This window comes from Chenopodium quinoa, unplaced genomic scaffold, assembly GCF_001683475.1.
Source record: "Chenopodium quinoa cultivar QQ74 unplaced genomic scaffold, ASM168347v1, whole genome shotgun sequence".
NCBI classification, from domain to species: domain Eukaryota; kingdom Viridiplantae; phylum Streptophyta; class Magnoliopsida; order Caryophyllales; family Amaranthaceae; genus Chenopodium; species Chenopodium quinoa.
The window spans coordinates 231,193-256,939 of NW_018743405.1; the positions used below are offsets into that span (position 1 = coordinate 231,193).

At 36.2% G+C, this 25,747-nt stretch overlaps 1 protein-coding gene across 1 annotated transcript; it reads right to left on the reverse strand.

The window, feature by feature from the left end:
- Positions 1-5,173: 5,173 nt before the first annotated feature.
- Positions 5,174-13,313, reverse strand: LOC110738958 (COP9 signalosome complex subunit 8-like). Its single transcript, XM_021919403.1, has 5 exons — positions 13,107-13,313; positions 12,944-13,023; positions 12,678-12,859; positions 7,566-7,673; positions 5,174-5,746 (listed from the first exon to the last, which is right to left on the reverse strand). The coding sequence occupies exons 1-5, from the start codon at positions 13,209-13,211 to the stop codon at positions 5,607-5,609; spliced, it is 615 nt and encodes a 204-aa protein (XP_021775095.1). The 5' UTR covers positions 13,212-13,313; the 3' UTR covers positions 5,174-5,606.
- Between the last annotated feature and the right edge of the window lie 12,434 nt (positions 13,314-25,747).

The following is a 25,747-nucleotide window of genomic DNA, read 5'->3' on the forward strand; positions in this document are numbered from 1 at the left end:
AGCACATGGCTAATGAAATAGATCAGGAGCTGATTGTCGTCTCTCTCAGCAAGGAGAACAGCACTGAGGGCATGATCTAAGACGGCTAGGTACATGAAGAGCATCTCCTTTGGCAAAGGGCTGACAAGCCTTGGCAAGGAGTGCAAATGTTCTTTCAATTTCTGAAAGGCCACCTCAGCATCATCTCCCCATTCAAATCTACTCTTCTTCCTGATTGCTTGGAAGAAGTGAAGGCATTTGTCACCTAACCGGTTGAGGAATCTCCCAAGCATAGTCAGGTAACCGGTTAGCCTCTGAGCTTCCTTGACAGTGCGAGGTGACCTCATGTCAATCATCGCCTGTATCTTCTAAAGGTTAGCCTCTATCCCCCTTTGATCAATCAGGAATCCGAGAAACTTCCTAGACTAAACACCAAAGACACACTTTTTGGGATTTAACATGACATTATGCCGCCTGAGTGTGGTGAAGGTTTCTCAGAGATCAGCAAGGTGATCTGTCTGTAGCTTGGATTTGACTATCATGTCATCAATATACGCCTCTACATTCCTCCCAATCTGATTAACAAATACTGTATTAATTATTCGTTGGAAAGTAGCCGACACATTCTTCAAGCCACACGGCATCACAGTATAGCAGAATAACCCCTGATCAGTGACGAAGGCCATCTTCTCTTGATCTTTTTTTCATAGGGGTATCTGATGGAAGCCGGAGTAGGCATCCATAAAACTCATCAAGGCATGACCGGCTGTAGAGTCGACCAGACTGTCGATTTTTAGGAGCGGATAATTGTCCTTTGGCATGCCTTGTTGAGATTTGTGTAATCAACACACATACGCCAGGTACCATTCGGCTTCTTTACAAGCAAAACATTCACAACCTAGTCGAGGAAGTTACATGGCCGAATGAACCTAGATTCTAGCAGCTTTTTTTCTTCGGCAGCTGCCGCCTAACTTCTCTCCTCGTCGTGGTTTGTTTTCTTTTTCCGGACGGGCTTCTTTTTTGGATCCACGACTAGTTTGTGGACTGCGAGATTCGGCATGATGCCTGACATCTCCTCCACTTCAAAGGCAAAGATGTCTTTGAATTCTTTCAGCAGATGGTGCAAGTCTGCACCAAGCCTTTCAAAGGAAGTCGTCCCCACCTTAATCGTCCGCTCTGGACGGCTGTCATCCAAAGGGATATCAATGTGCTCACCATCCGGCTGGGGATGGAGATCATCTGACCGCTCCCCAGTCAGTGATTGTTATTTCTTTTCCTTCTTGACCTCCACCAGATTTTCAATTTTTCTTTTCTTTGCGGCTACTGGAGAGGGTGAATCGGGGTCTTTGACATCGTCAAGGTCTATTGGCTCCTTCAGCTGACCGGCTGCAGAAGAAATCGGCTTGACGTCTGAGAGATAGCACTCTCTTGCCGTCTTTTGATCCCCGTTGAGGGAGCCAACACTTCCATCATCCCTTCCATACTTGAGAAGCATGAGAGTTAGGATGATGACGGCCTTGCACTCGTTCAGAGTGGGTCGGCCAAGAATGATGTTGTAGGTTATTAGCTCTTTAACCACCAAGAACCGGACGACCATGTGTCGCCCTTGTCCCTTCTCCCCCAGCCGGATGGAAATGTCAATTTGTCCGACTGGGTGCACGACTCCTCCCCCAAAGCCAACTAATGGGTGGGAGACTCCGCGCAGACCGTCCCGCTAGTGATTAAGTCGGGACAGATACTTATAGCTGATGAGATCAGAAGAGCTACCCGTGTCTATGAGGATACGGCCAACTAGCTGGTTGGCGACCTTGCACTGAATGACGACTGGGTCGTCATGTGGTCGGCGAACTTTTCCCCGATCCTTCTCAGTGATGAGGATGTCTGGGAATGTTCCACTCGAAGACGCCTGTCTATCATTAACTGAGTGAATCATCCTCTTTAGATGATCTTTGGTGCCCCGGATGGTCGGGCCACCGCTTGCGAATCCGCCTGCTATGGTGTAGACCAGATCATTATCAGTATCCAAACTACTAGTAAGTTGGACAGTTTTTAACGACTGCCCCGGATTCATCTTAGAAGTTGCGTTGGACTTCAAGACATAGGACTTCAGCAAGCCCTTGTCGGCCAGACGGTCCAACGTACGCTTGAGGCTGTAGCAGTCGTTGGTGTCATTGCCCACCTCCTGATGGAAGTGGCATAATTTGTTCTTGTTCCGCGACTAAACGGAACTCTTCATAGGATTCGGCTTCTCAATGATCAGCCGGTTCTTTACCACTGTAAAGATAGTGTAGCAATCTTTATTGAATTCATACGCGAGACATACGACTTGAATTCTTTCTTCTTCTTCTTGGACGGCTGATCAGGTTCTTCAACCGCCCAAACTTCTTTTCTCTTTTTTCTCTTTTCAGCTTTCTGAGCCGGCTGAGCGGACCAACTCTCCTTTTACTTATCGGACTTCTTTGAGTCCGACTGATTGTTGGACAAGCAAAGGTCGGTAGCTTGAATAAATCTCTCCGCCTCTATGAACGCCTCTTGAAGGGTGAAAACCCTCTTACGAACAAGGTCGAACTTAAAGGTCGACCCGTCCTTCAGACCCTTGAAGAAGTCTGTATAGGCTACCTCATCAGACAGCCCCTGGATTTGAATTCTCACCAGGTTGAACCGCCTGACATAGGAGCGGAGCTTTTCTCTATCTCCCTGCCGGATGGTGCTCAAGTCGAGACTTGTCTTTTTGGCAGGGATGTTCATCGAGAAGTTGGAGGCAAATAGGAAGGCAAACTTCCTGAAGCTATTGATACACCCGACTGGCAGGTTGCCAAACCATTGTTGGGCAATGCCCTTCAATGTAGCCGGGAAGCACCAGCACCACATAACATCCTCCAGCCCCTGCATGTGCATGAGGTTGGAGTAGGCCATGAGGTGGTCCTCCAGGTCGGTAGTACCATCATAAAACCCACCAACACATTCTTAACCTTGGCCAGCTGTGCGGCTTCAGTTATCTCCTTGAAGAACGCAGAAGTTTGTTCACCAAGTTTGAGCAGTCGGAGTTGCCAGTCCAAAGGTTGGACGTTATATGCTGCCTGATCCCCTAAGAGGGTTGGCTGATGAAATGAGGGGAATACAAACCGTAGACCATATGGGGTACATACGGTGCATTCCCGATCATCTAAGGGCCAAAGTGGACGGTATTATCGCCTGTATGGCTCTCATGCAAGGATTGAGTATTCCCTACTGATGTATTCTTGAAGCTGTCTGGAAAGCTCGAAGTAGAGGCTGACTCAGACAGCTACTGACTTCTCCTGCTGGTGATGATTTCCCGAGCATCAGGAGTAGATTTTTTGTTTCCCGCTGGCTTTTAACGCCGGCGGGGGTTTCTTGTATTCTTCTGAGGCAGAAGAATCTTGGATCAGTCAACGGTCCCGACTGCCTTGTCCTTTGGATGTGGAGTGGGCTGCCTGTCCCTGACTGGCTTTCTCCTCTCTGGAGGAGTATTTCTGGCCGACTGACCCTTGCTTGGGCATGCCCTGCTCTTGGTGATCAGATCCTTGATTTCACCCTTGAAACTAGTCATGAATTTCATGAGTTCTTCCCGGGTGACTAGGGCGGATCCGCCTGCCGTGTGGGTTTCCCCTTCCAGCTGACCAGGGGTTTGCTTGTACCCACTTGGCTTGCACTCCGTTCCAGAGTGTCTCTGGGAAGGATGCACTTAGTAATCAGAGAGCCATCCTTGGCTATGTAGGTTTCGACCTGAGGATCATCATCCTCATGGTCAGTAAAGACCTCCGGCTGATTAACCGGGTGGTCAAGAGGTGGTACAAACTCTTGAACCATCCTTGAGGTACTCTCCCTACAGACGGTGCCAAAGGTTTTGGGTGTTTTTGTCCCTCGGGAGAGTTACAGCTCGAGGTCTGATTCGACTACGCCTGTACTTGCAAAACAACGGAGACTCCGGGTGGTTGGAGCTCCGCCTCCGACGATCAATTTAGTAGTTGAATATGAATGGGAGAAAGTGCGGAAAAAGAGATGAGATCTTCTCGGATTCTGAGAGGTGATTCTCTTATGTAAGAGAATGTAGGGTATGCTATAATAATTGTAGATGCCCCAAAAATGAGGGAAATCTCTCTATTTATAGGGTCATTGGAAAATGTGCCCCTGATTAGGTCACTCTGACCTAATTATTTTGGGTTGCGCCGGGATTACAGCTTTCTCGGGATTTGGGCCATTGAAGGCCGCCTTTTTCTCCTAAATTCTAGGAAGGACACGTGTCGAATAGAGATTACGGCTTTCTCGGGATTTGGACCATTGAAGGCCGCCTTTTTCTCCTAAGTTCTAGGAAGGACACGTGTCGAATAGAGATTGGCCAAATTTTGACCAACCAGGGTATGACACGTGTTGAATGCTGATTGGGTCACGTGGCATGGGTAAAATTACCCAAAACATGAACACTAATTACAAATACTTACAGTTTCACTATCAAACCGTAGCTCCCTTGTGAAGCCGTGACCACCTTCCTCAACATCACGCATGGCTTCAGCTAAATCCACCCACAATATATCCTCTAACCGATTTCGCATCTTATCAATTGGAGTATCAAATTAATAATTCGTCAAATCCACTCCTAATTTATCAACGCCTATCAAATTCAATTTTGATTTCATTTTCATCCCAGTACAGTACCTTCAATCCACCTTCACTCCCTCTATTTCTCTTTCAGAGTTTTTCGAGAATAACTAAAACAAAATAAAAAGAGGAAATGAGAATTAACTTTCTTTATTTCCCGCTCCTCATTTCGTTTTCCGTTATTAGCAAAGTCAGCTACTTGCTCCGTTATACATGTTGGCATACATGTTGGCATCTTTGGCCCACTTCCTTACACCAACTTCAACTTATTAATAGAATTGTCATCCTATATGTTTCTAATCTTATAGGAACTATGCCACAGGGGTTAATCGTAAAAGTTCAAGAACCATCAAAAGATGAGATTTAGAAAAAGTTACAAAAGTTTTAATAATTCCTTTGAAAATTTCCAGTAACTTCTAATCTTTTAGAATAATCAGGTACATAAAACTCTTTATGTGTAACTAATTAATCTCTCTGAAAATCACTATTGAATATCTTTGATGAATTTATTTACTAAGATCAAGTTCAAAGGTATTTGGCCCAAGCAACCAGTAAAAACCTCAAGGTCCCAAACTTCTTGTAATCTTCTTTTTTTTTATTTAATCAAAGCTTGTTAACATAAATGATGGCTTTATTTGGAGCAACTCCAATCATGACAGGGCTTGTACATAAATAATGGAGTAACTCTTGATAGGCCATCAAACATAGAATGATTTCTACAAGGTGATCAAAGCACCTTACAGTAATCAAAAAGGCATTATAATAATGTAACATAACCTATCCTTCTTCAATTTCATTCGATGATTGGCAAGAATTTTCAGATTTACACTAATCAAATGACCGGAAAAATTAGAAGAGGAGCAAGATTCAACACCCTGTTGAAATGAGTTTGATCCTTCAGAATGTGCCTACAGTACAACCCATGCTATGTTTCCTGTCGTAACAAGTTTCACGTTTTTCTGGTAGGTAGGATAGGGGAAGGGAGAAGAGGGGGGGAGCTCCACCAGCTAATGTTCAAGGTGGAAAACATATTCTGTCAGGCGCTGCAATTTACTGGGATCTAATTTCTGTTCTGTGGTTACAGATTGCTTCTTCACAGTGAACATTCTGGCAGCAGAGTCCAAGCACCAACCCTCCACCAAAACATCTATATTTAAACAAACAAAAGAACCATGTCAGAGATAAACAAATGTAAACTACCTTTCCAACAAATGTAAATATGCCAATGTGAACAATTTGACCAATGATATCAATAAGATATAAAAAGTTGATATTTGAAAACTATATTAAGACAATTTTAATAAATACCTGAATGACTGTTTAATCTTAGCTAAAGCACGTAATGGGTCACAGTGGTGTATGTGGATAATGTAAAAGACATGATTCATTTCACAAAGCTGATTTAGCTTATAGACAGAAATTGACATAAAAAATCACCTGTGCTTTACTAATAAAGGAAATCAAGCAAATCAAGGCTGCTTGTGTCATCTATTCATGGACTAGGGAGCAGAATACTAGGAGAAGACATTGGTAGCTTCAGCTACGGGTTTCCTTCCTAATTCAGTAAGTTGGCAAAAAAAGAAAGCTTCAACTTAGAAAAAAAGGCACAGGCAGAGTTAATTACTATCTCCGTTACATATTATTTGCAACGATTAGACATTTTCCCTCTCTACTTTATGTCAAATCGTTGCAAATAACATGTAACGGAGGTAATAGATAAATTGTTTGAATAAAGTCAGCTCCATATTAAATGTATCCGTGTCTATTATACGAAGACCGCAAAATCGGGGCAAAACTCTAGTTTATAAAGAGCAGCAAAGGCAAAAGTGAAAAAGGAAAGCCTTCCATAGTTCCATGCGAGAAATTATCAATACATGGGCCTATCACTAAATTATTAATGAAAAACCCCAAGGGTTTGCAGCTGATCTCTTCTTTAAACAAGAATAATTTGAGTTGACATAGCAGAAATATTCATTATCTATGATTCTTGGAGACCTAGAACAGCTTTATTATTTTATTTATTTATTTTGGTACTTGAGTACTTCGTATGTACATGCTGGAAAAATAGGTTAGCATGGTGTAATTTAGCCTTCTAGTTCTTCAGGTTATCAAATAAAAAGCATCGCGGTCTGGGTAAAAAACCAAAAAATATTTATTTCATATAGTCTATACTTTGTTTAATCAATTAGACAAAATTCCTGTCATTTCTAGGCATAGAATAGATCTTAACTCGAATAAACTTTTGAGTATAATAGACTTCGGAAGACAGCAACCTAAAAGGCTTTAAATATATACATGTACCAACCAAATACATAGCTTATCGTAGCATCAAGGAACAATAGACCTTTGCAGAATTTTTAAGCTATCCTTGGACTAAGAATTTCCAAGACTACAGTTTCAAGTTTTATTGTTAATTTATAACAATCATTGGGAAATCCTTTATTTTTTTTTAAAATAATTTAAAAACTAAAAAATAAAAAAATAAAAAAAAAAAAATAAAAAAAAAAATAAAAAAAAAAAAACCTATCATTATGAAGAGTTAAAGCCTATCTAAAAAATTAAAGTGATCCAAATTATGGTTTGGAGGGACTGATATTCAATAATATATATATATATATATATATATATATTTATATATATATATATATAATAAAAACAAAAAATTAACGGCAGGGTTCTTAACACAAACAAGAAAAAGAATCAAACAGGGGATTAGCCAAATATATTTGGGAATTTTGAACTGATTATATTAAAATCTTAAGAATGAAACACAATACTCTACCAGATTACTGATTAAACAAAAAATACAGTGAGCTTTAGTTGAAGAGACCACTTCAATAAAATCATTAAAGTATATTTTATGTTATTTGTGCTATTGCTACATAATAGAGGAAAGAAAATAATGATTTTCCATGTGTCTGAAGGTCTGATAGATCAGCATGTCATATGAGATCAAATACACTTACATTTTGTCACATCATCTTCAGTCATTCCCAAAAATAGTGCTGTATCTTGAACACTAATGGTTGAGTAGCCAGCAACAAGTAGCTGAAACATCTTCTTGGTATAATTATCTGCAAAAAGAACTAATTAATTTCGAGTAATTGAAAAGGCAAAACAAGTTACATCAATTGTACATTGCAAGATCACATGCACAATCATAGCAAATGGTGCAAAAGCATTAGCTAAAGGAAGTTAGAGTGTTTGGTACAGGGGATTTAGGAAAGGTTAAGAGAATCAACAGAGCAGGTCTTCTTTATTATTGTTTGTTAGGCCATTTTATTCACTCCCTACTCTCTCCTCAACCCCAAACTCCTTTACTTTGATTCAACCTTCCATGTTTCCATTCTCTTTCCCTAAACTACCACCACCTCACAATCATACACCCAGTATACCACCACTGTCAACCTCATTACCACCACCACCCTCACTAGCACCACTCCAGCACCGCCATCATCGCCAAAACCGTCATGTTACACACTTCCTCTATTTCATCTGCAGATAATAATACTTCCTTCGTTTTTCATCTGCAGATAATTACAGTTCCTTCATTTATACCAGTACATACTCCATCCATTTTTTAAGTGTTACTAACCCTAATCAGCCATTTTTCGTAGGTATTGCACTTCCATTTTTTGGCAAACTGCTACATTGTTATTTTTTTTTTCTCTTATCTCATAGTCCCCACTTATTTTTGTTTTTTTCTCTCACAAAGCAAATGCATGCATGCATGCCTTTTATCCGCTTCATTGTTGTCTTGCATCAGCGAGAAGATTTGGAGAAAGGAAATCCAGAAAAGGAAAAAAGAGAGTCAAGAAATAAGGTACAGCAAAATAAATTAAAAAATTACACAAAAGATACCACGTGTCAGTCATTCCCAAATGAAAATTCAAGTGCCATTGGTAACCAATATGTTGGGTGCCTACTGGCTTAGAGCCCTAGAAAACTTTAAGAATGTCATAGATGTGTGCATTTAAAATTATAAATTGAACCTCAAAAACCACAAATGTAAGTTTACTCCTTAAATATTTATAACCATTATTAAAGTATTTTACAAAGATGTGTGCATTTAAAATTTTAAAAATGACCTTAAAAACCGCAAATGTAAGTTTACTCCCTATATATTTATAACCATAATTTAAGTATTGTACAAATAGTATCTGCTATTAGCATTTTCTTTATTCCATAAGATTCAACTTTCGTTTCCTTATTGTGTCACTTTGTACAAGTGTTTTTTTTTTTTTTTCACAAAGAGTTTTCTAATAAGTGGTTTTGCATAAAATGACCATGTAGAAATTTAGAACTTGATTCAAAATGCTACTCTCCATCACATAATAGTTGCAAAATTTTCCTTTTTAGATGTCCTGTGATAGTTGTCAAGTTTCCAATTCTAATAAACCAAAAGAATTTAATATACCAATAAAGTATATTGCTAATGGCCAAAATAATATAAAAGGATACTCCCATAAAATCAATCAATCACTACACAAGAAAATTAATACTTCCTCCGTTTTTTTATTATTGCACCATAGGGGTTGGGTACAAATATTTTGGTAGTGAAAAAAAGTAAGAGAGAGAAAGGTAAAAATACAAAATTGCCCATGTGACATATTTATAAATTAAAAAGTAAGTGTGAAAAGCAAGGGTATGTTGGGTATTTGTAGTGTGAACACAAACAATTTTTTTCCTAAAGAGGAAATGGTGCAATATTTGTGAAACTTCCTAAAAAGGCAAGTGGTGCAATAATAAAAGAACGGAGGAAGTACAAGACAGGGCTATAGAGGGGTAACTATTTGTAACAAACGCAGTTGGTAAACAAGTAGGAAGTAGTCACTTATAGATTGAGTGACTAATTAATCATAATCCTCTATACCGAGAGAACTTCATTCTTTTTAAAATATTTAATCAATTTTTGCCTCCAGTGACATCAATTGCTCATCTGACTCAGAAATATGTTCCCAAAGGTACATCTGACTTCTGTTTACCTTGTTTGGCAAAATACAAACTAAAGAATAGGCATTTTTACAAAGTGGCTCCTACAATTTGCCAAACAAAACTTTTTTTTTCCATTTTCTCATGGACATGCATTTGTTTTCTCCTTAAATATTGGAATGGAATTCAGTTGTTAGTTTGTTCTTGTTTATCAAGGTAAGTGTTAGTCTTAGCACTCAAACAAGGCAAATTAATTCAATAGAAAAACTAACCATGAAGTCAGCCTACACAGATACCTTTTTTTTTTCTTTACAAGATGACTCTATTGTGTCCAATTTTTCTTGTAGAAAAGTCAAAAATGCTAACAAGATAAGGCCATTATCATCACAAGCTTTGCCAACCATGAGAATGTCTCTTGATGATGATGATAATGTACTACAAGTTCCTTGTGTATAGCCTTCATTGAAAAGGATTAAAACTCAAAAAAGCATCACTTGATTGGAGAAAAAATTAAACAAAAATCATTACATCTTTGAAGAGAATGTTTAGGCTTTGTTCTCCTCACCTGAAACAAAGTGTTCAAGCTATGTTACTTCAACACCTTGCTTTACGTCAGGTGTCGCGTGTTGTATCGTCCAACACATATGACACGACACCTAAATACATAGTAGCCTTATATAAAATTTTATAAAATATGGAGTGCCAGATTCCAAATCTAAGTCTCTGCAAAAGTCTAGTCTAATTGAATTTTTAAAAGAAACAACATCATGATAGATCTTGTTAAATTCATCTTTAGTAGGTCAAGATTTTTCCGTTTTGGTTCGATCTAATCTGATTTTAACAAGAATAAGTAATACTTTGTAACAATTAAGTTAAAAGAACAAAGAATCCCATTTTTGAAAAGTATGATTAATTTGCTAACTTTATATGAAAAATTCAATAGAATAGTGTCGGATTATCACTTAATTAGATTTAGATGCACGCAACAGGTGCTTTACATTACAGAATATATTTACAACAACCCATACTATAGTTAGCACTGAAAAAAAATACAATTTAAAAAGAGCTCATATAATGTAAGGGTGTTTTTAGGCATTTTAAGTGAACACCAAATGCCTAAAGTGTTGAAAAATATTATAGATAATATCTTTTTGTTTTCAAAAGCAAAATTAACCAATACTCTAATCCTCCTAATACCACATACTAAAAAAGGAAATCTACACCCTAAAAATGGTAGTTTTGGCCAAATTTACAAAAATACGTAGCAAATTACATATCGTACCGAGATTAACTCACATTAAAGATAACTTTCAAAAGCAACAACTATAGAAAATCTAATAAATTCATCAACTAGCAGACCATAATTACGAACAATTTACAACAATGAACTTCAAGAGTAATAACAAAAAATAAGCATAATGCCATAACCAACATATATATTAAAAATAATATAGAACTCTCGTCATTATTATTTGTATAGTCTTTTTGTTTCTCAATTTACACTATTTTTTCCAGCTTTTATTCAATTAATTATCTTGCTATGCTCTTTTTTATTTTAGGGCAATTCCTTATGACAATTCATGTCAACTGACCCAAATCACTTAAAGACTAAGGTTTTTTGTTTTTGTCGTTGTTGTTTGTTATCACCAACCAACAACTACCATTCTTCACTTTTCTTACTCTCCTAAGAATATTTTGATAGTAAAATAATAAAACATTAAATCTATATATACATTAAAACTCATGGCAAGAATTGTAATCATGCCACGTGCCATTATTCTTGCCACGTGTCGTCATTCTTGCCACATGTCGTTATTCTTGCCACGTGTCGTCATGACTTTATAAATAATGTGGGGTCATGTCATATTAAAAACGATCATCAATGTTTCCTCACAAAAATTTTATGTTCATAAATTCTAAATTATTAATTGAACTTATATATATAGTTTAATATAATCTCATTCTTTCATTTACCCATCCATAATTCATATAGGTTTTATGTATTTAAATTATGTTACACAAAAATACATAGCAATTTCAAAACCACAATATGTGTTTACCTTGAAGAAATTTTTAATGATAGATAAAAATTCCTTGAAGTATAAAAGTTCGGTTACTGCATATTTCTTAATGAATTTTGTTAATGTTTAATAATAATTACCAAAAATAAATAATAAATAAATAAATAAAATAAAAATTATAAAACCATCAATAAATTTCACTTTAATTTATTATAATTTTTTTATATACAAAAAATGACCTGAGACATCGCTCGGGCCTAAAACTAATTGGGAATAAAATGTGTAGAGCTGGACAAAGAGTTTATGAAATTAAGTTAATTTGACAAGCTTAACAACCATGATCCCAAAGACGACTACAAGAGGGAAACATCTTATCCACATAGCCATTCCTACTTTCAGGCACAAAAACAACTATCACTTTGCACATAACCTGTAACAGGGGTAGTATATATTCTTTCAAAACTGATATAGGACCATTAAGTTGCTTCAAGCTATTAGAAGAATTTCTCAAAGGCATAAACTATGCTTGAGATTAGGATAATGTCAATTCAATACAAAATCAAATAACTATAATAAAAAGGAAAAACTCAGCACGCTTGACTAATAGCTATTGTTCGAACGAAACTAAAAAATTTCAAAATACAATGTATGCCAATCTACTAAGCCAGACTTTGTAACAAATCATAAAAAAAAATGACAAAGAAGCAGAACTCCATGTCTCTTATAAGAAGTAGCCTCTTCACCATTCATTCTCATTCATAAATAAAACACTTAGACCCCATAGTTTTTGTGAATTCTAAGGCTAAGACTACCTCCATAGAAAGTCCATTTACTTTCAATACTTTCCAAACATACAATACAACAATAACACCACCACCAACAACAACAACACTCTTCCTCCTTAACTCAATCTGGTGTATTCTATGAGATTAGCCGATAGGTGATAGGTGGTTTTTCAATAAATCACGATTTAAAACCAATTTAATTGATTTACGGCAGCCAATGGCAAAGTTCACATATTACTAAATCATAACATATATAAACAATAATCAATCATCATCCCAAATATACATAATTCAGCAGTACACTATTAAAAGAGGACAAGTAAACAAGTAAAAGATTAACCCGAAAACGCAGCAACAATGGGTTGAATTTGAGGGCTCCAGTCAAAAGAACGAATAGCTTCATAAACACCAGCATAATCCCTAGTCCAAAGCCTCTGACCAATTACACAAACTGCAATCACCTCCGGCTGATTCTCTTTAATCGCCAATGGCATAGATTTCCAAACAAACCTCGCGCTATTACTGTTAACATATAAAATAACCAAAATTAGGGTTTATCGAAAACAAATTCAAACCTTCGAACCCAAATTTGACGAATAAACTAACATGTCCCCAACATAAATGTGCCCTAATAGATGAACTGCGTAAGGCCAGTCGTTCTGGAAATTAACACCTTCTGCTGAAACCTACAACAAAAAAAGCGATGAATTGATGAAATTCGGAGGTTTTTGTTGGGAAATTGTGAGAAGAAAGAGAGGGAGAAGCATACCTGAAGCATCAAATTGTCGCACATATCAGCGATTTTGTCGTAGGATTTGGAAGCAATTGCGTCAGTGAGAAGAGAGAAATCCATTGTTGTTGCTTCTTCTTCCATTGATGAGCTCGTAAGTTTCTGCTAGTCTGCAGGATCGATAGCAGAATGGATTTTAAACTTTGTTGAGCTTCACGCAATTTATATATGGTGGGTTTAGTCTAAACAAAAAATTGTCCATGATCTTAACTCTTAAGTAGGGTTCAGCTAGGTCATATCAAGTTTCGTGTCAAATTCAAGTCGGATTATGTCGGTTTTTTCTGACTTATAAGTCGGGTTCAGGTTGAGTTGGGTAAAATTTGATTCACACTATGACAAGTTTTTATATGGTAATTAATGAGGAACATTGTAACACACTATGCTCAATTGCTTATCAACATTTGGATCAGGGTCGTCTCAAGTATTTAGGGCCCTGTGTTAATTTTTAATCTTAGGCCTTTTAAAATGGGTAAATACAAGTTAATGTCTGAGATACACAAAATATGTTTATCACATGTCAATTGTTTTGTATACGTTTGCTTTGACCCGAGTGGGCGTTCTAATGAAAATTATATTAAGGTATGCCATAGAAAAACGTATTCTAGATTTTGTATTTTACGTCAAGTTAAGAAAACGTTCGGTATTTCCGTTCATTTTTCAAAATCCTTCAATTGGTAGACGCAAGAAATAGGCCAATTCAGTCGCCTTTTGTTCCATTTCTCGTGGAGTCAAATTCTCATCAATACGAGTTAAAGGAATAGCTCCTTGTCCTCTGATTTCCAAATAAAGAACACGGCGAGTATAAATACCCTCTTTAAGTTCTATTCTAATAGACTGAATATCTTTTATAAGATATCGGAAAAAGATGCGATAATTTTTTTTTTTCAGGGAATCCCCGCGCGAAAAATACAGACTATTCCCTTTTTTCTATCAAATCGATCATAACCACTACCCACATTCCACGAAATTGCACACCACAAATATGAGCTAATAAAGAGGCCGGCAATCTCATAGAAAGACATCACGATCCCTTGTGGAAAAAAAAGAATTTGCTACGGAGGAAATAAAGATATCAAATTCTTACCAAGATAGCTGGAAATTCCAACCAACAAGGATCCTAATGAACCGAAAAAAAAGGATAAAGGCCCAGCAGAAATTACTTATTTTTCGAGATCCCGTTATAAGTTCTACCCATATACGTTCTAATCATCAATTCATATTAGATCTGGTTGCATTTAATTTGAATTGAAAGAATACACCAAATGAATTGTACTTTTCTTACTCTGTCTTGTTCCGATGTAACTCTCATCAACTAATCCTATTTTGATGTCATAGGTGTTTCACTTTTATTTCTTTCTATTTTTTCTTATAGTTCGATCAAAATAATAACATCTACCCCTAATATTGTATTGTCATTTTTGCCGTTTACATCACATACATAAGAGTTCGTTCATTTATGTTCAGAACAAATCATGTGTTATACCATTCCGCTAAACATATATCTGTATTATAATTCAAGTCTAAGTTTTTAAAAATGAGATTTTGACAAGACGATCTAAACAATTTTATTTTTTTGAACCTGAAGAAATAAAGAAGCCATTGCAATTGCTGGAAATACTAGGCCTACTAAAGGCACAAAAATTGAGGGAAAGTTCATAGTTGTCATAGACCGGTACCTCGATTTACGATATTGTAATTGTACCTTTTTGTTATATTTTTGTTGTTATTATTTTACTCCCTATGTCCCCAATTGATAGTCACTTTTGAATAAAAATCACGGGAATTAAGGAGAATTAAAGAAAATACATTGAAAAAGTAAATTTACATTAAGAATGCAAAAAAGTAGAGAGAGAAAGTAATTAAAGTACATGGGAAAGTTAAATTTGCACAAATATTTTTGCAAATGTTAGAGAATTTTGGTAAAAAAAAATAATATTTATGGTACTTGAAAAAAGCAAATGTGACTAACATTTTGAGTCATCAAAAATGGTAAAAGTGACTATCAATTGGGGACGGAGGGAGTATTATATTAAAATTAATTCATTAGAGTTCTATAGAATGAATATATTATAGAATAAGTACAAGAAATATAGAACTAAAAAAGCAATTCGATTTCTACATATAATATATGATAATCGTGTTTACTTTCTCATTTTTTTTTCTTTCTTTTGCTTTTACTAATTCAAGAAAATCGAAAACTAGAGGATTTATTACAAATTCAATTTCCAAAGCAGTCGTTAGAGTTCAATCTAAGAGGTATTTTAAATAAAGACTCCCCGACGAAAGATACAAACAAAAAGTTGTTTTTAATGGAATCTAAAGGAAATAAGCATGGAGGTTTTTGGTTCGCGACATCCTAATTTTGTGTCAAAAAAGCTTTTTGACAGAAATATAAAAATTGCCCTTTTATCCTCGCCCTTATTTTTATTCAAAGGAAAAAAAAGCATGCAGCTGAAATAACTCACTTAGAACGCCTTTTAAAAGATAATGTGGTACGATTGGATCGAATGAACAAAACCTTATGGAATAAAAATTCGGCTGCTTGTGACCCTTTAGGTACTTTCTTATTCAATGTTTTCTCAATTATTCATTTACCCGCCGCAAATGCTATGTAGGCGTTCGGTTCAGCAATAATGATATCCCCCAACATACCAAAGCTGGCAGTCACCCCACCAGTAGTAGGAGATGTAAGGGTTGATACATAAAATAACTTTTTATTTGATTGATAATCATATAAAACCGACGAAATTTTCACCATTTGCTTTAAGCTCAAGCTTTCTTCTTACATGCGTGCCCCCCCCCCGAAGCACATACTATTATAAGGGGGATTAATTTATTGGCAGCATACTCAATCAATCAGGTGATCTTTTTCTCTACTACGGATTCCATACTGTCTCCCATAAATTGAAAATCCAAAACACCAATTGCTACAGGAATACCGTTTAGTTGACCTATACATGTTTGAACAGCTTCAATTTAACCTGTCTTTATTTGATAAGAATTAATACGATCTTTATAAGCTTCCTCCTCTGAATGAAATTCGAGAGGATCCATACAGACCATACCTTCATCCATAGGATTCCTAGTACCAGGATCAATCAGAAGTTCGATTCTATCTGAACTACTCATTTTTAAATAATATCCACATTGTTCACAAATACCCATTTTTTTTACTAAAGTAATTTCTTGTAATTTAATGCATAACAATTTTCGCATTGAACCCACAAATGTTTATATTTTTTGAGTTACATCAAGATTAGTAGAATTTTTTATTTTAGGGAAATTACTGTAGTTCGTGATAATTCTTTTACTGAAACTTTCGCCGGTATTTCCACTTTCATTAAAAAGTAACTTAAAATGTAACTATCACTATAATTGTCACTATCACTTAGGATGGAATTGCCACTACGGATTTGAGAATGAAGATAATTGGCAATGCAAATTATTAATGTGACTATTCCAACTATCTTCAATATAATCCATGGAATGATCATTATAAGTATTGCCACTCTTAGATCTAAAGTTCAAATTACTTGAATTCCAATAATTCGAAAAGGAACTTTGTAGTTCATTCAGAAAAGACAAATCTTTTTCAATCTCAAAAATTTGATTTTCAATATCGAAGTATAAGGAATAATCGTTCCCTTTACTATCTATAAGTAAAAAAAGAGTATAAGAGATGAAATTCCGAATGTCCATGACGCGAACTAAATGATCAACATTACAATAAATAGAACTGTCATATTTCTCCAACTATGAATGTTTTTTTCCTGTATCATTTAGACTTGAATCTTCCGTTGTACAGGTATTTTCAGTAGGACCAAGACTGTCCATTGATTTACTTAATCCACACATGTATTTGTGTTCTAACTCTTTTTTAGACAAGATCAAATTCATAGTGTTTTCATAGAGTTTTCTTGCCCCCCATTCGCATGAAAAAAATCGACAAATAGTCATTATTTGATGAAAAAAATTGAACATTTCTTGTCAGAATAAGCATCTAGATACAACTGTCATATTATTAACTAAATATTAATGAAGTATTATATTGAAAGAAAGAATTTTTTTCTCAGAAGAGAAAATTCACGCGTAAGAGAATGTTAAGAACTTCGATTTTAGGATTGGAATCGGGTTGGTATATTTTTTTTTTTAAAAAAATCGAGTTCGAGCAGAGTTGTTTATGTTGATTGTATAAGAAAAAGAAAAAAAAGACTACTTGTTTTACGCTTTGATAGGGAAGGTATATGTATGAAATCGAAAAGTCTCTTTAACAATGTTTCCAATGAAATTTCTTTTCAAATTCAAACCCAGGCTTGGCTCCAAATCAAATTATACTAAACAAATCTAAGTAGGGTGTTCCTAGATCCATTTCTTCCAATCGATTGCGGTTGATTGGTTTTAACTAACAATCAAATATTACTAATTTATTAAACTATATAGTTTTAAAAAATTAGTAATACTCATTACTATATACGTAGTATTTAGTAGGGTATATGGACTCGAACCGTAGACCTTCTCGGTAAAATAGATCAAACTTTGTATTCTCAAAATGATTTGAAATGTTTCAAAAACCTAACATGCATTTTTTTTGCATTGGGCTTTTTTATTAATTGATATAAATATAATCTAGTCTACTATATTTTTCTTTATAGAAAGAAAATGGTTTCGTGTGCTTAGATTCATTATTCATTTGACCTTTGCTTCAAAAGCACTACCAAAGTTTTTCAAAGTAGAGTTATCTTGACATAGGTCTGCCTTTGGCCTAGCTGAACTTAAAAATTAAATGGAGTCTCTATCATTTTGCTTAAAGAATCAAATATGATACTTCATACACCTTAAAGGTCATAGGACGAAAAAGAGATTTTTTTTTTTTTTTTGCCTTTATACTCATTATGCCTAGCATTGAATAGGTTGGGTATTCACCCTATCAATATGTCAAATCAATAATGGGTTCTATTTGGTTACTAAATAGACACTTGAATTGGACCAAACTAGAGTTCATTGTCAGGCTATTATTCTCTTGTTTTGTTTCCTCAAAGCCTAGAGTAAGACATCGATTTTTAAAAAAGATGCATTCTTTTGATTGCATGATGGACTCCCCTGAAAAACATTGGCGCGCGTGTAAATGAGGTGCTCTACCTAGCTGAGCTATAACCCTTGTGTTTATGCTCCATATTTTAGTATGTAGATAATTTCTTGTCAAGAGAAATATTCTCTGATATACCATCATAGCTCTTTGATCCCTTTGATTTCTATTGCTTATAAGAAGTATTCGGTTTATAATCAATATATGGAATGGTTATAGTTAGTCCTCTTTGTAATGATAAAAGGCCTACTTAACTCAGCGGTTAGAGTGTTTCTTTCAACGGTGAGAGTCATTGGTTCAAATCCAATAGTAGGTAAAATTATTAGATACCAAAGTCGAGGGTATTTAATTTCTACTTACCCTTTGGATTATTAAGACTATTAAATAGATTTTCTTTTAGATTCTATACAAAGAAAATGTGTACAAACAAAACTTCTTTTGATATGATTATTTGGACGCAAGTACTGACTGGTTACGAAGAAATCGGATTGCTAGCCTCTACTCGTGTCCTAGCTCGTCTCAAAGATAAATTTGCTTCAATCATTTGTCTTTTTCCTTCCGCTTTCCTCAAGTTAGCTTTTGCTATTTCAAGAGTTTGCTGAGCTTCTTGTGAATCAATGTCACTACCCCTCTCAGCATCATTTACTAAAATTGTAATCTCATTATTTCCTATTCTAGAAAAACCGCCCATCAAAGCCATTGTTAACCATTGGTCGTTAAGACATATTCTTAAAAAACCTATATCTACCGCTGTGGCAGTAAGGGCATGGTTTGGTAATACACCAATTTGGCCACTATTAGTAGATAAAATGATTTCTTTTACTTCTGAATTCCAAACACTTCGATTAGGAGTCAGTTTACAAATATTTAAAGTAATTTCTTTAATTTTCTCTCCGTTTCTAAGTTCATAGCTTTCGCGGTAGCTTTGTTGATGTTACCTACCAAATAAAAATCCTGCTCAAGAAGACCATCTAATTCTCCGCAAAGGAACAATTGAAACCCTCTAATTGTTTCTGTAAGACCAACATATTTTCCTGGAGAGCCCGTAAATACTTCTGCTACGAAAAAAGGTTGTGATAAGGACGCTAAATTTTTCATGCTCTTGCTACAGTTAAACGATCTTCTTCGGATAATTCGTCCAATCCAAGGATATCTATAATGCCCTGAAGTTCTTTGTAATGATGTAAGGTTTCCTTAACTATTTGCGCAATTTCGTAATGTTCCTTGCCAACAATTCTAGGTTGGAGCATAGTTGACATTGAATCTAGGGGATCCATCGCTGGATAAATCTCTTTAGCAGCCAATCCCCTTGGTAAATAAATCAACAACTTTTTTAATAATAGTGAGTCCTACAATGATGATGATTGGAAAAGTTGTTGATTTATTTACCAAAATGTCATGTGATAAACAAATTTTGTTTATCCTAGAGATTAACACAGTGTCGTCTCAAGTATTTAGGTCCCTGTGTTAATTTTTAATATTAGGCCTTTTAAAATATAAGAGACATGTAATTTGATTTGAGGTAAACTTTGTAGATTTGAATCTTAAAATTAAAAGAAAAAATAAAGAAAATTATCAAGGAAAATAAAGGTTGTTGGGAATTGAACTCTGATCTACCAGGCGGACTATTCTTCTTTCTTTTCTTTTTACTTGCTTTTTTTTAATGAATGGCTCTACACTCGGCTTCGTTCGTTTCTCCACATGAGGCATAAAAACTCAAGAAACTAGCTACACTATGCCACTATCAACCATTTGGTATTCTCTTGCAGTGTACAATTTATATACACTATGTAGAAATTTAAATCTGAGGCCCCATTTTGTTGGGGGCCCTGTGCTGTGGGCCAGGATGCAGAGGTTGATAGCCGGGCCCGATTTGGATGCATCTCATCATCATGAGCAATAGGAGAAATAGTTGAAATCATATGTTGTAGGTTCATTAATGGGATCATAAGACAAATCATGGGAAGTCATGCTAATATTAGAAGAATCAAGATATTGGACATCAATATTAGAATCATGGTTACCCCTATTATAGATATCACAAACAAACCAAATAAAAAAAATCTCAAGCATTATAATTGACATTGCTCGAAATTCACCATTATACATGTTTTCGACTATGTCCCTAATTTGCTCAATCAAACCAAAATAACATATCTTACAAGCCTCCCAAAGACTACAATAGTTGTAGTCAACAAATCCCTCAATTCTATCTAAATATTCACAAAAAAAGCTCATTAATTATCATGTTGACGAAACGAGAAACTTGCCATTTTTTATAAAAGAAAAGTATATACAAAGACCTAGACTCAAGAAATCAAAAAACTCTCAAACATATACACTGTTTCCCGAAAGCGGCGCTTTGACGAAGGGAGATATTAAACTAGGTCGTTAACTAATATAATCCTCCCTAAGATTTAATAAATCTATAATTACTTAACTAACCTAAATACAAGTACAAAGGGTCAAACCACAAGGAACGGTTATGCTATCGCGTTTCCAATCTATGCCCAAGCTAGGTCGAAGTCAAAGGCAAAGAATAGAGTGAAATAATACTAATTAACAACTAAAATCAAGAATCAAACAAACTAAGTACTGTTAAGCTAACTAATAGTTGTGAGAACTAATGGTAAAAGCTATTTATTGCAATTAAAGAGTGATCTCCTAATCATCAAAAATAGGTTCTCTCTAGGTGTGATAAACTAAGAAAGTCACAAATCAAACCAATCAATAATTTCAGCTCCAAAGTCGACTGGTCATGTCAAATGAATTCGCAATAATCTAGTTTAGTCATTAATGCCTAATTAAAATAATTACATGCAAACTTTCATTATCAATTTAATCTCAACAATCAATCAACCTAAATCTTCAAACTAATCTTAATAATCAATCACGCATGTTTTACCCAAACACTAGAAATCAAACTACTCGCTACTTCATCATCAAATCAAAGTAAGTAATTGAAATCAAGAATCAATAAAAGAATATAGCAACAAAACTAAATCAACATGAAATAAAAGAAAACAATAAAGAGGAGAGAGAGTTAGAAATTATCATTGATAATTGAGAAAATCTTCAATCCAATTTGTTTGGGGTAAAAAATACCCTAAGTACGTGGACCAATCTTGTGATGACACGTGGCCCACTAAGCGGGTGACACGTATCACCATAGGAATATGCCACGTACCAAGAAGCATTAGAGCACTTGATATTGAAAAGAGAATAAGGCCTTCTTACATTAGGAGGACCAACTACCCTTGAAAGCCAAAAAATGGCGCCCCTGGGGCACGTGTCCTACTCTGATTGCGCAGCTAATCACTGCACGCATTCCTAGGTCACTTACCCTAAAGGGGACAAATTCCTACCCCTATAAATACCCTAATCATTGATGATGGGAGGGGTAGATTGTGACATAACATTCAATAGAGCACTAAATAGATCTAAATTCTCTTTACTTTCTCTCTCTAGTTTACTTCGTTTTTCGGTCACTAAATTGATTGTTGGAGGCGGATCACCGGTCACCGGAGCTTCCGTGTCTTTTGTAGGTGTCCAAGTCTCACTGTCAGCTAGTACGCGACCGGTATCCCGAGGGATTCCAAAATACCCCAAAATATTTGGCGCCGTCTGTGGGGATATTCGTCCATAATGGAAGTAGATGGTCAGACACTAGGAGCCGGCCCTGGCCGACTAGGACGACCATGTTGAAGATATTATTACTATAATCTAGTGATCCCCTCACCTGTACGTTTTAAGAAGTTGATGATCCTCTTGTTACTGCTGGTTTGATCAAGCTTGCTCTCAACAAGCTCCGAAAGGAGATTGAGGGTAAGAGGCCTTCTTCTTCTAGGTAGCCGCCCAAGAGAGAGGGAGAAGGCAACCAGAAGAAAGCTCAGAGCAAAGGAACTAATGCCGAAGATGTTGGGAATACTCTATACTGCCGTCATGAACATTCACCGAGGGTGCTAGGGGTAGATGTGTGCTGGCTCCTTGAGAAAACGCAGTCGGCTGGGGTGGCAGGGAAGACGGTATCAAATGGAGATTATTGAGCCGTCTCACCGATGGAAGGATGCTAGAGACTACATTCGACATAAGCAACGTGAATGGATAGCTTATTTGGACACAACCTCTACTCCATCTATGCCGGATGATTTCTCAAACCATACCTCTTCCAAGCATACCAGCACGGCCAGGACAAACATGAACCAAACTACTCGTAGATTAACTCCCATTCCAATTCAACCAGTTCAACCAATTCAATACCAGATTCCTAAAAATTTTAATGCTTTTCTGCCTCACAACCCTAATGTCGTTAGACAGTATGGTCAGTTCGGCTAGCCGTTTGACCAGGTACCATACCTAGGCGGCCCGATGATGAGTGACATTTATGTTACCCTTAGGGGTAGTGTATTGGTCTCTTTTCTCCTGTTTTTCTTAGGTTTTTCTACCTCTTTTCTCCTCTTATGGCCTCCTTTTCTTTTATGGATGAAAATTATGCTTATTTGCGCTTGTTTTGATAATCTTTATGCATAATTTTATCATCCCCATGCTCTCGTGATCTTTGCTATCTTTTGCAGGTTCCATGACGGTCCTAAGCACGGTAGGAGGCCCCTTGGCCAAGTATGGAGGCATGGACAAAGACAAGAGGAGCAAAAGGGAAGAAGAGGAAGCAAGAAGAGGAAGTTCAAGAGGAGGTGTGGCCGAACCTCTAAGAGGTTCGGTCGAACCAAGGTGTGGTCAAACTTTTGAAAAGTTCGACCGAACCTCCAAGGCAGTTTCAACCAAGTTTTCAGCATGTTTACAGGAGGGGTCGAACCAGGAAAGTTCGACCAAACTAGGACCAGGAAAGTTCGACCAAACAAGGATCAGGGAGGTTCGACCGAACCTACCTTGAGTTCGGCCGAACCTACCCTGAGTCCGACCGAACCTGCCCAGAGTTCGGTCGGACCTTTTCCCGTTTCAGCTGACTTTTTGCGGAGCTTCCTAAGCAATTTTGTAAGGGGTATAAATAGTTTTTTTTGCTCATTAAAGAAGGAGATTTTTCAGTTTAGGAGAGATTTTAGGTTAGTTTTAGGTTTTAGAGAGAGAAAAGTGAGGAGCACAATGGTTTTCATGGATTTTGGATAATCAAATGAGGAATTTGAAGATCTCCACCTTATATCAATGAGCATTTCTTACTTTCTCTTCTCTTATTGCTTTATTTAGTTGCTTTCATTATGCTTGAGTAGTTTCCCTTCTACTAGGTGTTGAGTGAGACTTTGTAATGATTATTTGAGTTATTTGAGATAAATTTGATGATAATTGTGTGATTAAATTGATTGAATTGATGTTAGCATGTTGTTTGTTTTAGATTGGATTGATCTCCCATGATAGCACACTTAATTGCATATTGGTTTTAGTTTGACAAGGGATTGTGAATTAGAATTGATATATTTGATTGCATTTTGGGTAATTTTCTTCTATGCACCTAGTCAATGAGGGATCTAGGCTAGGAATTTGAGAGATTACTTTTGAGTGTAGTTAATTCTCATTATAATTTTTTCTTTGCATGATTGATTATCAAATGGATTCTCATTAGCTTATTAATTGTTCTAAGTGGATATTTTCCCCTAGTAGACTTTATCATACCTTGTTCTTTATATGTGTTTTAGTGTAGCTGTAGTGTCCACTATCCATAAACCGACTTTGGCGTAGCTTAAGCATTAGATCGAGAACAATCCAACATTACCGTTCCTTGTGGTTCGACTCCGAACTTACCACTAGACTTGTTTAGGGGTTAGTTTAGGATTATAATAAATTTTGTTTGGCCGTGAGGAGGTTAGTCAACGACATAATTTCCCCGCGCTCAAAATGGCGCCGTTGCCGGGGAACGGTGTCAATGCTTGATTGTTTTTGATTGCTTGAGTCTAGGTCTTTGTGTATACTTTTCTTTTTATTTTATTTTTTTTAATTTTTGCTTGTTTTTGTAAAAAAAAAATGGCAAGTAACTCGTTTCCTCAATATGACAATGAGCCTTTTTGTGAATATTTCAATAGACTTGTGGGATATTTGGATTTTGATTGTTGTAGTCTTTGGGAGGCTTGTGAGATTTGTTATTTTTGTTAGAATGAGCAAACTAGGGATGAAGTTGAATGCATGCATAATGGTGAATTTAGAGCATTATCAATTGATGATGCTTGGGATTTTTATGTTTGGTTTGCTTGGGATGTCTATAATAAGGGTAATCATGATTCTATTATTGATATGCAATGTGTTGATACTTCTAATATTAGCATGAATTCCCATGATTTGTTACATGATCCTTTAAGTGAACCTAAAACACATGATTTCAACTCTATTTCCTCTTTTGTTCATGATGATGAGGTACATGCTCAAGTTGATGCTAATGGTGTGTTTCAATATTCTTCATTATTTACCATGCCTTCTTGTGATGTGCTTCGTTCCCTTAATGATGAATCTCATGTGTTTGATTGTGCCCCCACTCCCCAATGTGATGTATATGCTCATGATCTTAATGTTGATTTTTCCAATCTTGGTTGTACTTCTTCTTCTCTTGTTGAGCCTCAACCTTCAACACCTTTTAAATCCCTTATTGCTACTTTTGAATCTCAAATTAGGTGCATTGAGCTTGATACTGAGCTTGGGCCTAGTAAGGAAATGATTCTTAATTCTATGAGAGGTCAATTAGAGATAAAGAAAAAGAATGAGGAGCGTCTTGAGGAGGGAAGGAGAAGAAAAGAAGAGTTAGAAAGCCAATTGTCACCCTTGATGCTTGTTTGTGAAAAATCCCAATTTAATGTGTGTGTTGAGGATGATGATGATGATTTTGAGCAACCAAGAGAGTGTGAGGATCCCATTGGTGAGCATATGAGTGATGGTGAAGGAGTTGAGAATGAAGAGAGTGTTGATTTTGAAAATCCTAACCCTTTTTCCCATCTTGATGAGTCTCAAGTGCATGATTGTGATCCTTTTATCCATGAGTATTTGGATTCATTTAAGGTTATGTCTAATGTGTTTATTGAATGTCAAATGAAAACCCATAGCCTTTTGAGTGAGTTCATTAAGAATTCTTCATGGGAGAGAGACCATTTTGAAATGAATTTGCATCCATTCATGCATGGCTTTGAGATTTTAGGCTTTAAGGAAGTTAAGGGAGTTGTTGTTCATGATTGTAGTGAAGGGGATTATGTAGTTCCTCTTGGAAGTTGGATGTTTGAGGGAGATCATGATCATGAGTGTTCTTCTTTTGAGGATTCTATGATTGATTTTCATGCTCAAATTGGTGATTTGAGGAATGGTGGTGAAGAAGAGACCATTTGTAAGACCTTTGCTCCTATCCCCTTCTCTCATGTCCCTTTTTAAAGGAATTTCAACCATATCCCCTACACTCCTATATCCCTTCCTTCCTTTGTTAATGAGCCTATTGGGGACCCCCTTGCCTATGAAGATTTTTATGTCCCTCATTCGTCTTCAATTGAGGAAAAGGGTGATTTTTCCACTCAAAAAGATTTTTGTGAAGAGAGTTTGCCTTTCTATT